This window comes from Zootermopsis nevadensis, unplaced genomic scaffold (genome assembly GCF_977971745.1).
Source record: "Zootermopsis nevadensis isolate Lab colony 2312 unplaced genomic scaffold, Znev_1.0 Znev_ptg000025l, whole genome shotgun sequence".
Taxonomy (NCBI): domain Eukaryota; kingdom Metazoa; phylum Arthropoda; class Insecta; order Blattodea; family Termopsidae; genus Zootermopsis; species Zootermopsis nevadensis.
In genome coordinates, this window is record NW_028259157.1 from 10,367,342 (window position 1) to 10,383,460 (window position 16,119).

The window sequence follows — 16,119 nt, forward strand, 5'->3', positions numbered from 1 at the left end:
TATTTCTCCATACGAACTGTAGTAAATTCTTACAGAACTTTTAAATTTCACATAAGTTTTGGACATTTAATTCTTCTCTGATTCTTGTATTTGACTGATGATCTACCTATGAAATACAGAATAAAGGTCAGCTTCACTGATCATGATTTGGCAACTGATTACTATACTGGTAACATGAATAGCCAGTAGAACTTGAACAAATTTCTTACAATATGAAGGGCTAAAACAATTACAACTGACACATTTCGCTATCCAATGATTTATAAATTTGTACAAGAGAAAGACTCTAAGTTAATTTTGAAGGACGTTCTATAATACTGGAATGTTTTTCTGAATTCCTTCTTCAAAGTTCACCTAATGCCACAAATTTATTTTGAAGAGTACATTACTAACTTTAAGAACAATCTTAGATGGGCCAAATAAATACACGCCTTTTTTCCTCTACATCAGTGTTCCACAACCATATGTTATAGTCAGAAAAAGGCAATATCTTATTTTTTTTATCTCTAAAGTAAATTTTAGTCTGTGAAGTTTTCCATTTCTCTCCTCATTTTGCAGCACTTCCATGTTTACATCATACTGCCATTCAAACAATTTTCTTTCTTCTGCCAAAGCCTCTCAAATATCTTCAATACATAAAACAATTCCAACATTTCATGCCAACAAAATATGCACCTGCCAAGTCTGCCACACGTCCTCTACCTGAAATCTGAAATATCATTAACCTGCAATGGGCTTTAAGACTATACATAGATCTAAATTAACAGAATTACCTCTAAGAAAGATGCCAACAAGTAACATTTTTATAAATATTAATACTGTAAGTTATTGCCAATATTCACTTTGTACTCAGAATTATAATCGCAAATGTAAATGTACAATGACTAAACAGAACCAGTATTTCCTCTGATATGAGTTCCTATACTTCAGGCTATCAAATTCACTGTCATAAATTTACCCATTTCAAATGTTTACAAATTAACAAGAACTGTATGTAATAAAAATTTAGCAAATATGTGTTCCGATCTTCAGTTCTTTTACTAACCACAGCTATTATACAAATGTTCCTTGGTCACTCATGAATGTCAGATGGCATAATGCAATATTAATTTGTGTGGATACAGTTCCACATCTCCTGTTTATTTATATTCTGCTCAGTGCCAGTCTGAAAATGATGTTAAAACAAACAGAAATACTGCACATACAGAACAACAAAATGCTAACGATGTGAAGATTTTTAAGACAAAGGCAAAATATGTACTGCTTGCTGTTTATGTTTTCATAGTGCATTACCACACAGCTGATTGTCTAATTAGGTCCAATAGTTTCAGTAGTGGTAACATACACAGAGCTATATTCTATACAGAGGCATGTCACATTCTCCATCATATTTCTAACATCCTCACAATAATGCAGCATTCAAAAATGTATTAAAAGAAAAAATTCCAAGGGCATTCATATTCCCTCACTTTTCCATTTCCCTCTCCATTGAACACACTTATCTATGTTCCAGGAACAAACACAACACAGGAAATGGCTAGCAAGTAGCACCATTTCAGATACATCAAGCTTACCAAAGGCATGGTCACTTAATGTACAATGTTTGGATCCAATTTGTAAGCCGTGAAGAACTGTTCTAGTATGTAATCTTGATTCTTTTGACACCTATCTGATAATAGCATCAATATAAATTTATCTCTAGCAACAAAAACAAACTTTTAGGGTATCAACAGGATGGTTCTTAGCATCATATTTGACTTGATTAACAAAGGAAGAGGATCCACTGTAAATGCATATTTTAAACGACCTTCACCTTGTGCACCTTGAAACAGTTTTAAGACACTTCTACAAATAAATTATTATTGTTTAATCAGTTTTCTTCTCTGGCATCTATTACATCACGACACATTTCATTTAAGTAATTCATTATTATAATTATTACTATATTATTTTGTTTGTACTTGAAACATTCTTCCATTCATATTATGCTGTAACTCAGGATTGGAATTTATTTGATTGCCCGGTAATGCAGCCTGATTTTGCTTTACTATGCAGCACCATTGCATTGTAACATTTTGTTAATAATTTGAGATGCATGCTGTATGTTCATATCATAAATAAGAAATATTCCCATGTTCAAAAAATGCAGTTTCTTACATGAAAAAGCATGAATGGCAAGCAATTAACTTTGATGATACAATGCAATGGGACTTCAAAAGAAGGGGTTGAAAAAACCAAGTTCAACCAACATAACCATTAGGGCTGGACAACTGCACTCTTGCAGTCTGCAGTCACAAATAGATTTCTATAATCCCTACACCAACCACAGTTCTTGTTGGTTGCCATGTTAAATTAACATTCAACTGTTACGCATAACAATTTTCCCGAAGTCATATGTAAATGCCACATACTACAGGATGAAGATAATCTATGACTGCAGACATTTTCAACTCCAAGAACTTATTCATTACAGTCCTGTGGTCTTCTGGGTAGTCACTGTGTAGTCCTGTACGAGGTTACCAATATTTCATAGGAATTTTATCACCTCTATCATTGGAAGTCAGTTTAAGTGAGGCTAGACAAAAGCTTGCTATTAAATGTTAACCACAGAAAGACAGTGCTATTATCCAGAAGACCACAATCCAAATTTTCACCATCAGAATCATATTCATGATGATAATTTGCACTGAAATCTACTTTACATGATATGGTGGCACATTAAGACACCTGAAAAGAGTAATTACTCTCAATTTTCTATGATACAGTTATCCATTTTATAATTATGGAAAATATGTATTCTTGCCACAAAGATACCATCAAATCAAACATGAAAACTGACCAAGTTTTGTGGATGGAATTACAGTCTTCTGTCCCTATTTAGATTTTAATACACCTTCCTACATGCACAAAGTATCCAAAAGCAAACTGCATAAGAAAGATATTAATATTTACCACTTTTAAAAAGTGAATGCATGTAATAACCTGAACACTCATAATACATAACGAAACTTCAAAAAAGTAGCTTCTAGTAAATCTCAACAAGTGTGACTTGAATTTCAGTAAAAATGGGAATTATAAAAATATTTGGGATGTAAAACAAGATTCATGTACTATTTAGAAGCAATGGCAGACTGGACAATTTCATTTGAATGCAATCCATGTCAAAATTATAACAAAAATTTAGTAACAACGCAAATTAAATTGTCACAAAAATATGTAAACAAATTGTAAAATGACTACTTTGGGCATAATAAAATAACAACATGCTGCTTGCCACATACAGTGTAACATAAGCAACACCAATTCACTGATTTATTCTGATTATAAGAAGTTACATAAGAGTTTAATCTTTCAGTGACTGGCAACTTTAAAATAAATAACCGAGAATATAAAAAACTAGTGATTATTTACTCTGAAGATGAAAAAATAAATAATTTGTACCTGTCTGGAATTAAAATTACTGGGTAGCTCCTTACTTACCTTTAGTCTTTAAAACAATAATAAATAGTAAATAATTGTTTTTGTGACAATAATAAAACATTACCTGTTTATGCTTCTAAATGAATCAATAGCAAAAATTAGCGAGTAATTACTGATTGAAAAGTTATAAAACAGGAACATTTACCACTTAGTGTTTTGAGTTAATACAAAATGGCAGTAATTACTTGCTACTAGCATATGAGTCAATAAAAGCATATACAAATAAATTACTACTGTGGACACAAAAACTTTAATATAAGTAACTCAGTACTTACTAAAGAGTTGACAAAAACAGCAACATTTATTATTGTACATTCTATTCAAAAAGTTACCAAATTTGTTTAAAAAGGGATTCAATCACTGCACAGGAGTAAACAGCCAAACTCTTGCTTCTCCAGTCACTAAACAAATATATTTATGTTAAATATACTTCAATCCAAAATATCATTCACCTCCAATGTATAGGCCAATCAATACTGTCACTCACTCTTCCTTCTGTAAATTCAATGCCAAAAACAATTTTGTAGCATCGCGACAGCTATTCAACTGTAATCACTTTGTAATTCAAGAGTAAATTTAATGGCATATACCAATTTACACTCTTAATGAAGAAGACGAAAACAGTATTTAACCCATGTATATGTGATAGGGAAAGTACAGAACAAAAGTGCTTGAATGCATATTAGTTTGCAATATATAATTACAGAACAAAAGGAAACAAACACACACCTACCTTTCTAGGTTCCCAATGGGTCATCTACTGTCCTGAATTTCTCACAGGCATGCAATGATTCTGTTCCAGGTCTTGCATAACCAGAATTTTGCCCAAGTCAAAACTGTTACTGTAATATATGTATGTATGTTTGCACTTTGAAGAAGAAAGAACATGAAATGAAATGAAAAAAAGAAAAGAAACAACTAACATTTACAACAATGAAATTTCATTTACATTTTAATCCCAGTGCTATTCTTGCTCAGTGAAGGTAGCATTTTGGCAGTGGATGACAAAGGACTTTATTTGCAGATGAGGAAGGGATTAGACAGGCATTACATCATCAGGGTCGACATCAATTGGTGGCAAGGGTACAGAGGAACAATTTGTGTAACTCAAGGAGCATCTGTATATTAACATTTATATAATGCTTGCATATGTTCTAAAGACTAGACATTCAAAATAATCTGCACATTCTGTAACCATATATGGGAAAAACCAACTTGAAAACATAATTCATTGTAGTAATTTCAGTGCAGATGCAAAACATCCTGTCAGTTAAGCGAGGATATCCTTAAATCATTCTAAATGTAAGCCTTTCATAATATACTTACAACGGAATGTAGGAGATGGTCTACTGCAACCAATTTCCCATTTTAATGAGATCATGTTTTCTCATGAAATGTCCTACAAAATTAAACACTTTCTTTCAGAATTGTCTCTGTCTGGATAAAACAGAAGTTTAGTGTATAATTTTATGACTCAGTAGATACTTTTTGAGTCTCATCCATATTCTATTCAGAAATGAACAGGATGATATTAATCCAAAACTAAATATTGTATAGTGTCATTACGTAAGAATGTCCAGTGAAATGCATAAATACTTCCGGATCTTATTTCTGACATCATTCCCAGTCAGAAATATCATATGAACATGGGTCCAATTATCAATGGCTACAGAGGGATATTTGAAATTCAGGATGATTTAAAATATAATTACTTTGAATTAATACAACATGTTTTTTATGTAATCCTAAACATAAAAATCCAGCGGAATGAAGTCCAGTGATCATGTCTGTCAATCTATAGTCACCATGGCCAATCCATCAGTCAGGGAACTGCTCTTCCAGGTACTACATCACGAGTCTGAAGTGTGGCAGTACCCTGTCATGCTGGGAGCACATCTGTAAAAATGTTCTACATCTGTTAAAATCATGCTGAATTTCTATCCATAAATCTGTAATTGTTGATAACCAAAACCAAGTTCCAAAAACATTTCTGGCCGAGAATATCGTCAGGAATAAGAGCTTTTAAGTTTTTACATAAAGTCACCGGACATAATGTATGGTTACATTCTCTGGAATTGGTTATGTTCTAAAACTGTTTGCTGTCTAAATATGTCTTGTAAGGTTGGTCTAGAGATAAAAATGGATAAAAAGAAAAGTACATACGGATTCTAGTATGCATGTATGTATGTGTATAAAAAACAACAAACAAAGAAACAGAGGAGATCACTTGAGAGACCCAGGCATAAATGGGATTATAATATTAAAAAGGATAGGGTGTGAGCATGTGAATATAGTAAGAAGATGGTAATCTTCTGGGGAGTATTGACATGTTGTCTGGTGGAAGTTTACTACTCTTTCATAGATCCTTGCTGCCACCATCATCAGCACAACAAGGAACTCTGAAACCAGACTACATGGTGTTACAACCCAGAAGACATCCACCTTTATATTAACTGCTGTAAGAACCCCTAATCCTACTGTGAATCAACAGTAATGTAGCCTCAAGGGAACTTTGCAGCACACTGTACAAAGATAGATGGATAATGATATAAAGAAATCAGTATGTAGGTAATCAGAAGACATTTAAGACTAATCACTTTTCTAAATTAATGGGAAGAAGTAACTTGCACTAGTAACGATTCTTAAACTTACTAAATTAATGCAAAAATGTTCTCAACCTAGGAGGCAGAGCACCAATATGAAACTAAAAACAATGTGTGAGTATTAAACAATTTCTGTAAAAATTTAAAATTACTGTATGAATTTTGAAATATTTCTACTATTTCTCTCCTTGTATCAGTTCCAATACTTACAGTATTTATATACAAACAGGGTCACTTCTATTACAAAGTTTTGGTCTGACAATGGGGTGCAGCCCACAGCATGTCAGTTCAGCTTTCTTGTTTGCAAAATTCAAAAAATAAAACATTGTACTCACACACACACATGATGTCGTTTTCATTACAAACTTTTTAAGTGGGGGGGGGGGGGGGGGGGGGGAAGAGGAGGAGGAGACATATTGCAGGTCAGTCAGCCTGCATCTGTGTAACGATGAGCTTATGCCACTTTTCAGTGCACCCAAGTCATGAACTAATTACAAGCAACTTAATTTCAAATGAAAATAACCATTTATGAAATGAAGGAGAAATACATACAGGAGTATTTTGTTCTATAAAGAACACATACTATGCATTTATGCTTTTTTACATCAATGGCACACTGAGGTGAATGTTACTAACAGGATGACATTCACACACACACTTTACTACAACTGCAAAATTTTGACAAAATCAACTTCCTAGTTTAAACTAAGCTGAAACTGATCAATTAAACTTTCCATATCACTAAGCCTGCAATTAATTTGGAAATTACAGGTTTCTTGAAAACCTTCTGATTATACTTATTCATTCCACTGAACTATCTTTTTTGCCATTTTCACATTATATGAGGAGAACCATACAAAATTTTGGTTTTTATGCATAAACTCTCTGAACAAGGCGAAAGAAACACTTAAGGACAATCTATGAAGATGAATCACACTTTCTAAACTTTGTATGTTAATCTGCCCTGTATGCATACATGCAAATATTGGTTTTGTGTGTGTAAAATGTAATGAATCATTGCCACAGACCTGCACAAAATAGTTAAAAGAAAACCTATGCAAGCAGTAAAAGAGTAAATTATTATAAAATATCTGAATATAGGAACTGCTGTCTTGCACAGAGCATACTGTTCTCATTCACTCTGCTCAGTGTCTGTTTAGAATGTACAATAGTGGCTGCTGAAGTCATATAAGAAACAAGAAAATAAATAAAAAATAAAGTATCTGATTCCTTGACTGGAGTCTAAAGCATCAAATATCAATGCTTACGTTCATTTTTATGTAACAATTACAGTTCCCACTTAAAGTGGGAATGTCTTAGGAAGAAGTAACAGGTACAATTCCGTTCCTTGTTCAATAAGAAACAAAGAAGACAAAACGTTTTTCAAAATGAAAGATGTCCTTACCTGTATAAAAGTTCCTCGACAAAGGTATAAACTGAGAAAGACGATAAAAGCTTTAAAAAACACAATTATCTCAGTGCACTACCTTAAAATGTAAGGTTTCTGTCCAGCCCCAAAAATTAATAATCTAACAAATCATATTTCAGAATGGACATCTGTAAAAATGAACTAGCGTTATGATCACTACCAAGAACTTTTTCAACCCCTAACATAGTGTAGACCAGTTACTCAACACTCCAGGAGGAGCAAAGCTCGTAAGAGCTTGCTGCACATCCAGAGGTCAGGATGTCAGTATACTTCTCACAGCCTCATCTAAGGCTGAGTCGGTGTTTCCAACACCACTGTCCTCATGGTGGTTCACAACCTGCTGATCCACTGTTTTACAAGTCGCACTGTTACGTTTATGCCTTGCTCTTACCATTTCATTAGCACTACCACTGCATGGTTTAGAGGAACTGGCAGCAGATTCTGTCCGCTCTGCATGTGGATATTGCCTTGTATCCTCACAGTCTAAACCTTCATCCACACCCATTTCAGACGAAGGCGTGGTGGCACTTGGACGAATATCGAAGCCATCTTCCGACCGCTGAAGATTAAGAATGCTGTTTATGGCACACTGTACTTGCGCATTTATGTCGTCATCCTCATCATCCGCACATTCATTCTGCTGAGGCGAATAACCATGTTTGTGCCGTTTCTTCCTGTGTCCAACTGATGTCATACCATCTACACTTGTATCACAGAATTCTTTCCTCTTCTCCCCAACACCATCTTTACCACACAGAGTCCTGTTAACTTCTTCCTCCAGCCCTCCCCCTTCATCTCTGGGACCACATGCCCCAGACCTTGCCTTTGTTCCCAGAGATCCTGCTGGAGGAAGTTTATGTACAGCATCAACATTATCACTTTGTGGTTGCACTTTTCCCTCTGCCTCTGCATGCTTCAAGTCTAAAGCAACAGAAACACACTCTGTCTTTATACCACCCACAGTGGAGAGATGTAAATGATCTGTTGGCTGCAAAGGTGTTTCTTGTTCTTCCACCTTTACAGCATGTGTGAGAGTGGAATTTCCTGTACTGGCAGCAGCAGAAATATTATTAGGACCACAGTACACTGCTAGTTCCTTTTGTATCTCTTCCCACTCATCATAAGCCTGGTGGAGATCTTTGTTACTCGCAGGACTATCAAGACGCTCTCGCTTCACAATGGTGAACTTCCTTTCCTCCTCTAGCTCACGTTTGATAGACTCGTTCTTCATGACATCCCGTACCAGCACACGCACTTCTCTCAGTCCATCACCAGTTGTTCCACCTGGCGTTGGCAGCCCTGGTTCTGTCTTGACAGTCGACAGGACTTCTGCTGGAGATGGGGATGATGGCTGCTGTTCAGCTGGCACCACTAGCTCCTCTGTGAAACCAAACAGAATTCAAAGGTAAAAACAAGTGGATGATTCATAAGTCATTATTCACGTAGCAGGAAAATTCAACTGTACAGTCTAATATCACATATCTTCTTGTTCTCCAAGAAACTGAGTGAGTTAATTGCCAACTCCAGCACTCCAGAGTTTTATTTTTAAGATCCCAACTCTTTTAACTGAATATGTTGTCAACATAACAGACCTTTACTTCCAAAGGGACACAGAACCTGCGTCACACATATCTGATGCCATCATCTCTCGCAATATGTTAATTTTCTTGAAGAGTTACACCAAAGGCAGTGGTGGCATACAGCACAAACTTATTTTTCTGTAATTAGATGGGCCTCAAAATGTCAAACTTTTTAGAATGCAATGCCAAAGTTACTGTAGATACATTTTGCATTTGCACCTGCATCTTGACACATAAATATACTAAGTATTGATTATGCGCCATTTCATTTGATAAACTTCCAACTGATTTCATTTCCTGGTGTTCAGTAAAATATGCAATTTCACAATGATGACAGTAGTCTTTCAGTGTTTATACTTGAAACTGCAAAGAAGACTACTTATATATAACATTTAAAAAATCAAGTGACTACAGGCTTTAACAACCAATAACTTCATACACTCTGCCCACAGAATATGTTTATGGGTTCCAGACAAATCCGAGCAAAATCAATTATTTCCTTACAGATCATTAACTATCTGATCTTTGAAATAGAGAAGTGTTATGTTTTGAGGTAAGAACTTAATTTTTAAATATTATTTTGACAACTTTGGCTTCAAAAAGTAAATCTGAAAACATGATTGTAATCATCCCTATAATGTTAATACATTTCCACCAGCCTATATGGTGCAACATCCCAAAAGACAGTATCTTCAACATGTAACCCATTCCAATTTTTTAAAACTCACTAAAATCTCCTTCAGATGGTGCATGTTGCGTGTATATTAAGCGTGACAGTTCTTCAATACACTTCATACTAAACAGCCTGTAAAATACACAGCACAAACATTTATTTATGCCAATGCTAACACTTTTTAAAAAATAGTCAGAGTTGTCATCTACAACTTAATACCTTTAACATGCTGATAAATCAAAATCTGTGCATACAGTTCCGTCTTTCATTGTTATCATGACGTGTTACTGCATCAAACACAAAACAAATAATTTCCCATACGCGAATCTCCAAACCTGTGTTATTTACATCTCAATATGCAACTATTTCAACCAATGCATCCACCATGTATGGGTTTCATACAACACTGCCTTCACATTCAAATTTTGGTTCTGCATTTACAAAATCCTTGGTGTTGCTCCTAATACTACACATCCTGGATTTGTAACGCTGGTTCAAAATGCCTGAGTCAGGATGTGTTCAGTCCTGTGACAGAATGATCAACATTTGTTTTTATTAAAACATGGGCATACATACAATTTACAATCCACAGCAATTCTTTTTCTTACAGTATTGTTATGAACCATCTTTGACGTGGGTTAATAAAGCAAGTGAACCTTTTAAACTCACCCTTTGCCCTGCGCTCTTCTTCCTTCAAGCGTTCTAATAGGCCATGCTCCTCTGCCACGAACATGCGATCGATCATCATCAGCTCCGAGGTATTCACCTCACGCTATCAAAAAGAAGAAGGGACATCTTACAAAGATTGCAGACCACAACAAAATGGCAGTCCCATTGTTACTGACATTTTTGGGTGAGCTAATGGACACCATAACGAGGACATTATTCATTAGTGGAATTTAAAATAATAGCAAAAACACGAAAAACATACATTTTTTTTACATATACATAATTTCTACAATGTGTACAAAAAGCAGCATCTTTACATTAAATTAAAGAAGAATGCATACAAGAAAATTACATTACTTTGATTTCAAAACGCTTTTAAAAATCTGATTAAAAGTAATCCTCTACACGAAAGATAGAAACTTGCATTTGCATGTAAGAGCACAGGTATGTGGACAGCATTACAGTATAATCTGCTTAAATAAAACAAACTTACCATGCTTTCCATAAGTAGGAGGTAGCGATATTTATTCATCATCTGGCGAAACTTGTCCAACAGATGTTTGGCAGTTGCCTCAAAAAACTCGTCTGCCTTCTCCAAGTCTTGCTGTGAAAGGAGCTGTTCATTGAACACGTGGTAACGAATCAGGCGCTTACAGGCATCACTTGTACTTTGAAATGGTGTGCAGGTGTCAGGCATGCATGCACCACCCTGGTCTGTCTTGAGCTGTTGCTCAATTCTGCAGCAAGAGGATGGTGATGAATTTGATACATTAGTATGATATAAGGGCATCAAGAACATTAACAGTAAAAACATGCAAACACTAAACAAATATCTGATGCCAGAGGTTCTCAAGACAGTAAAGATGCCAGCTGTGGTCTTCTGGATTAACACTATGTAGTGTTGTAGGTGGTTACCAACATTTTCAAAGAATGTATCACCTCCACCTTCAAAGTTGATATGAACCCTGAAGATAGAATTGTCTTTGCACAATGCACAGAGTTTGTAGCACTGTACCAGGTGACACTGCATCTTTTCTTGCATATCAGCCATTTTGTCTGACATCAATGAAGCGGCAATCTGCGACTGGGGGAAATGCTATTTCTGTGGAAAACTATGTGATGATCCCAGCTGTATCGCATTTGATTGGCCACAACCCCAAATTAGTTTTGGAGATATTTATCTAATTTATAACAAAAGTTGTTTACATGCACCACAATGGCTCCACAACCAATGAAGAGCTTACTGTCTTCAGACATATGACTCAGGATATGGGAAAAGAAAAATTACCACTTCTATCAGCACATAAAATACCAAATACCAAACAAATTTTCAATTACATTTAGAGGTAATACAGTTTCATAATTAACACAGTATTTGATCTCAGGATGAGCATAAGTCACTATTTACCAATTCTACAATATTCTGTTTATACTGATATTGGAATATTACATATTAAAAGCCGGCCATACTTGAATTCAGTGACACAAAAATAGAAAAAAAAAAAAAAAATCTACATTTATACTTATTTGCCAGTTATGTAAGTGAACTCACAAGTCACTCCTACTGAAAATGGATCTGATGGGGCTTGTTGCCACAGCCGGCCTCTTCCCACTCCCCACTACAGTCATGCCACCCATTACTATTGTAGCAGATGTCCCACTAGGTACAGTAGCCATAGCTGGAGATGATCTACTGGATGTACTTCCTGAAGGTGAGACAGGGGCAACAACAGCCTGGGGTTTTCCACCACTGGCAAGCACCTTGCACCCCAGAACAGCTGGCTGACTGCTAGGCTTACTGGAGCCAGATGGAGAGAATGATTGCTGAACCTTAGTACTTGCTGTTGAAGCCACAAAAATGGGTTGAACCTGTTGATCAAAAGGAAACAGACAAATTTAAAACACTAAAGTTTATTACTTTCAAATCTTCTATTAAATCAAACTGCGTATTGTGATATTTCAATTTTCGTTGTAAGTATATGAACTGCTTTTTTTGTCATATTTATATTTAACTTGCAGAGCTCTTCCTGGCTGTCCTATATAATAAAGTTTGTGACAATCTAGTATTCCATCATTAGAGCATCGGATATTTTCCTTCCACTACCATCAACTGCACACAGAATGTGCAGCAGACACGCCCACCTTTCCTGGTGAGAACAGCTGCTGGCCAGACATTGGTGAAAGTTTGTTTGTACTGGATGCAGAGACAGAGGGTGTAACACCTGGAGATAACTTTCCACTGCAAGCTGAAGTTGCCACTGACAGATGTGGAGAACAGGATGATGATGATTCTATGCATGGTAAAGCAGTCTGTGTGCCAACCTATCATGGACAAATGCTCACATAAACAAATATAGAAGTCCTAGTCCAGAACAAACCATTATCTACATATTTCCTTCAACTGAACTTAATAATGTACAAGGCAGTTAAAAAAAATATAGGCACGGTCTGTAGACACATTACAGCACAATTTACAATACTTGGCAAACATTCCCACCTGAACTTGCAATGGTGATGTCCCCTTTTCACAACTACTGGGCTGTCCTGTGCTCTTGCTGTGTTGTGTCGAAGACACAGGAGTTGTGGGCATTCCAGTTGTCTGCAACATGGGTTGAACGACAGACAGTTTGGGAAGTGTTTGGGTGGCCAACCCAGCTGGCTGCTGAACAAGACTGTCTGATGGTGAAAGGTGGGTACCACACTGCACAGAAATAGATGCCCTTGTGGTGACAGTGCTGGCCGTTGTAGTGGTTGTGGCTACGCTACTGGACGGTACAGGTTTCTGTTGCAGGTTGGCAGGAGTGAGTGGGATGATCTGATTGCCAACCTGATGCTGGTACCGCACAGGCATCTGAGTACTTTGGTGTGGCACCTGTACCAAATAAACAAAAATTCTTACCGGAAAATTTACTTTTATGGGAAAGGCATACATTTACTAATAGGAAAAATCATACAGACTAACTTTATAATTTGATCTTGTGGCCAGGTCATATCATGAAACAATAAAAAGCTGAAAGAAAATTTAATATTCTGTGATGCATCTACAGTGGTGTGTGTAGTGAACCAACAGCTGTATTTGTGATTACGTCCAATGTTTGCAGTGTGTGATTACAGAATATGTCTGTAACATTGCGAGAACAAGCAGACACAAAAACTCAACAAGTAACATAAACAACTGTGAGGTTTCATTTCAGGAACAAAAAGACCGGAAATGCGTACAGTCAACACATACCTGAATATAAACACGTGCATCTGATAGCATCTTAAAATTATACCAACAACATCCACAGTTCACAAATACTTTCAAATATGTTATCATCTACCTTTTACTTTTAATTCAAAACAGAAATATGGTTTATGTATGATGAATAAAAGATAATGTAATAATATAAATCTGTTTCTAACTTACCGCCAGCTGCTGTCGAAGCAGATTGGTGAGATGAGTGTTGGCAGTGCTGATTTCAACTTCCACTTGCGACTTTAGTTTTCCATCAACAGTTGATGGAATGGCATCAGGGTTCTAGATACACCAACAAAATAATGAGGGTGAGAAAGGATTACACTTATATAAAGGTGTTCCATAAAATATTTGCCCAACTTTTGGGCCATTATTCATTGGGTTCTTTAGAGTGAAAAATGCAATACCAACATGGGCTGAAATCCCAACCATTATTCAGCTAAATAATAAATATTAAATAATAATACATAATAATAAATAAATAAATCCGTGGCGTAACAGCTCCAGAGAGCCAAAGCCGACTAACTTGACTGCTGGCCTCACGTTCACATGCCTAAGCAGAGGTGAACGATCATCCAACCAGATATAGGGTGACGTGTGGTCAGCACGACGAACCCCCAGCCATTGCTAGCTTTCATGACCGGATTACGCTACTCATTGTAGCTCCCCAATTTCCTCACGATGCTGGGTTGGCACCGGTCCCATACATGGTCAAAAGCTCATGAGAAAATTTCTTCTCCCCCGAGACTCGAACCAGCGCGCATTCCGTATCGCTGGTCCGAAGCATGATGCCTCAGACCGTGTGGGACAATAATAATAATAATAAATACTTTCATAAAATGGTAGAAAGGAAATAATCATAAAGTTTAAACAAAAGTAGAAATTGTTAAAACATGAGGAATCTGCAACAAGTCTTCTCAAGATATTGACACACACTGATTTTTTGCTTGATTAAAACATTTGCAATACTATATGCATACTACTTCCATGAAACCAAGACATGCAACTCCATTAGAAGAAAATGTTGACAAAAATATATGCAATCTTGCTTGACACTGATTGTGGTGTTCTGTGTTGTTATGCAGTGGAGTCCTGCAAATGGTTACCAACATTTCCAAGAAACATCAGCTATCTTCAGGGCAGACTCACAAGCCAGACGACCAAGAAACATTTTCAATGATGTGAAAACTTCAAATTTCAATACTGTTCTACTTTAGATTCTAATATATATTACCGTTATTTTCATAAATATGGGAAAACTTGTTAGACAATGGATAACCAAGATAAAATGTCATCCATATAATTTTAATCAAAATGTAATGACACTTCTATATGCTAAATGTCACAACATCCCGGAAGGCAGTCTTCTTCATCTACCAGAGAACAGTTTTGTGTACTCACACATTATATGGAAGGGAAATTTGTGAATTTATTGTATTGAAGTCTCTGGTCTCACCAAATGACATGGCACTTGGGAAGTCACCTTCTTCTACTTACTAGAGGCACTCCCAAAGCATGCTGGCCTGGAATTGTAGGGACAATTTTTCCAGTGAGAAGGATGTGTTGCTGCTCATCATACAGTCTGTGCAATGCTGCTTGGTCAACTGCAGTTAGAATCCTCTTTGAAGTCACAGACTGAATCTGTATCTGCACTGCCTTCAAACGCTGAAAAAAATTAAATCACTGATAAAATGGATACTTTTCACACATCACAAAAAATTATATTTTATTCTCAACACATTTTTTCCCAGGTACTCTGCTGCCGATTTACTTCTCAGCCCAGCAAATTTTAGCAGCTCATTATGTTCCACAGCACTACATGGTAATTAAATGAATGGCAAACCATTTATGCATGTTCAAGGTATCGTAAAATTAGCTGTATATACCATCTAATGACAGAGGATGAAAATTGCATGCTTAAAACTGTGTTATGAAACAACCTTTTTTGTTTTCTCAAGGCATGCTTCTAGCTGAGCAAGGTCAGCTACAATAGTCTACACAAAGCACTGGTGAATGACCAAACTCTGATCTGGAAGTAAATGTGTTAATACGGAAATTGTATTGATACACAAGCTCTACGCAGCTGCTGGGCCACATATAGTCTGGTAGATGTTTACAAAAATCAGCACCTCCATCAACAGGTCGCCCTGATGATGGAGGCAGAAAATAGCTCAGAAATGTCAGTAAACTTCAACCAGACTACATAGTGCTACAACCCTAAAGACAGACATCTTAGCAGAACTGAATATCTATATGTGGGTATACGCGGTGAATTTTATCGACCCAATTATTCTAGCTCATGTGTATAAATATTTTTGTACGAAGAAATGGTACACTATGTCAAAGAATGTCTACTGTTCTTTATGATGCTGACCTAGAGGTATGGAAGGTACCATCAAACTGCACTGTAATTCACTTACATGGTATAATGGTTGACTTGGCAACCA

The 16,119-nt window shown here is 36.2% G+C and overlaps 1 protein-coding gene across 4 annotated transcripts in view; it reads right to left on the minus strand.

Moving 5' to 3' along the window:
- Positions 1 to 1,852: 1,852 nt before the first annotated feature.
- LOC110833515 (uncharacterized) overlaps positions 1,853 to 16,119 on the minus strand; it is a 36,738-nt gene continuing 22,471 nt past the window's right edge. For all 4 annotated transcript variants that reach the window (XM_022071683.2, XM_087355720.1, XM_022071681.2 and 1 more), the window contains 8 exons: positions 15,170 to 15,337; positions 13,844 to 13,954; positions 12,932 to 13,306; positions 12,577 to 12,756; positions 11,987 to 12,303; positions 10,928 to 11,171; positions 10,435 to 10,537; positions 1,853 to 8,892 (listed from right to left, as the gene is read on the minus strand). In XM_022071683.2, coding sequence (XP_021927375.1) covers positions 7,766 to 8,892; positions 10,435 to 10,537; positions 10,928 to 11,171; positions 11,987 to 12,303; positions 12,577 to 12,756; positions 12,932 to 13,306; positions 13,844 to 13,954; positions 15,170 to 15,337 — 2,625 coding nt within the window. In that variant the 3' untranslated portion in view covers positions 1,853 to 7,765. The remainder of the gene's footprint in view (positions 8,893 to 10,434; positions 10,538 to 10,927; positions 11,172 to 11,986; positions 12,304 to 12,576; positions 12,757 to 12,931; positions 13,307 to 13,843; positions 13,955 to 15,169; positions 15,338 to 16,119) is intronic.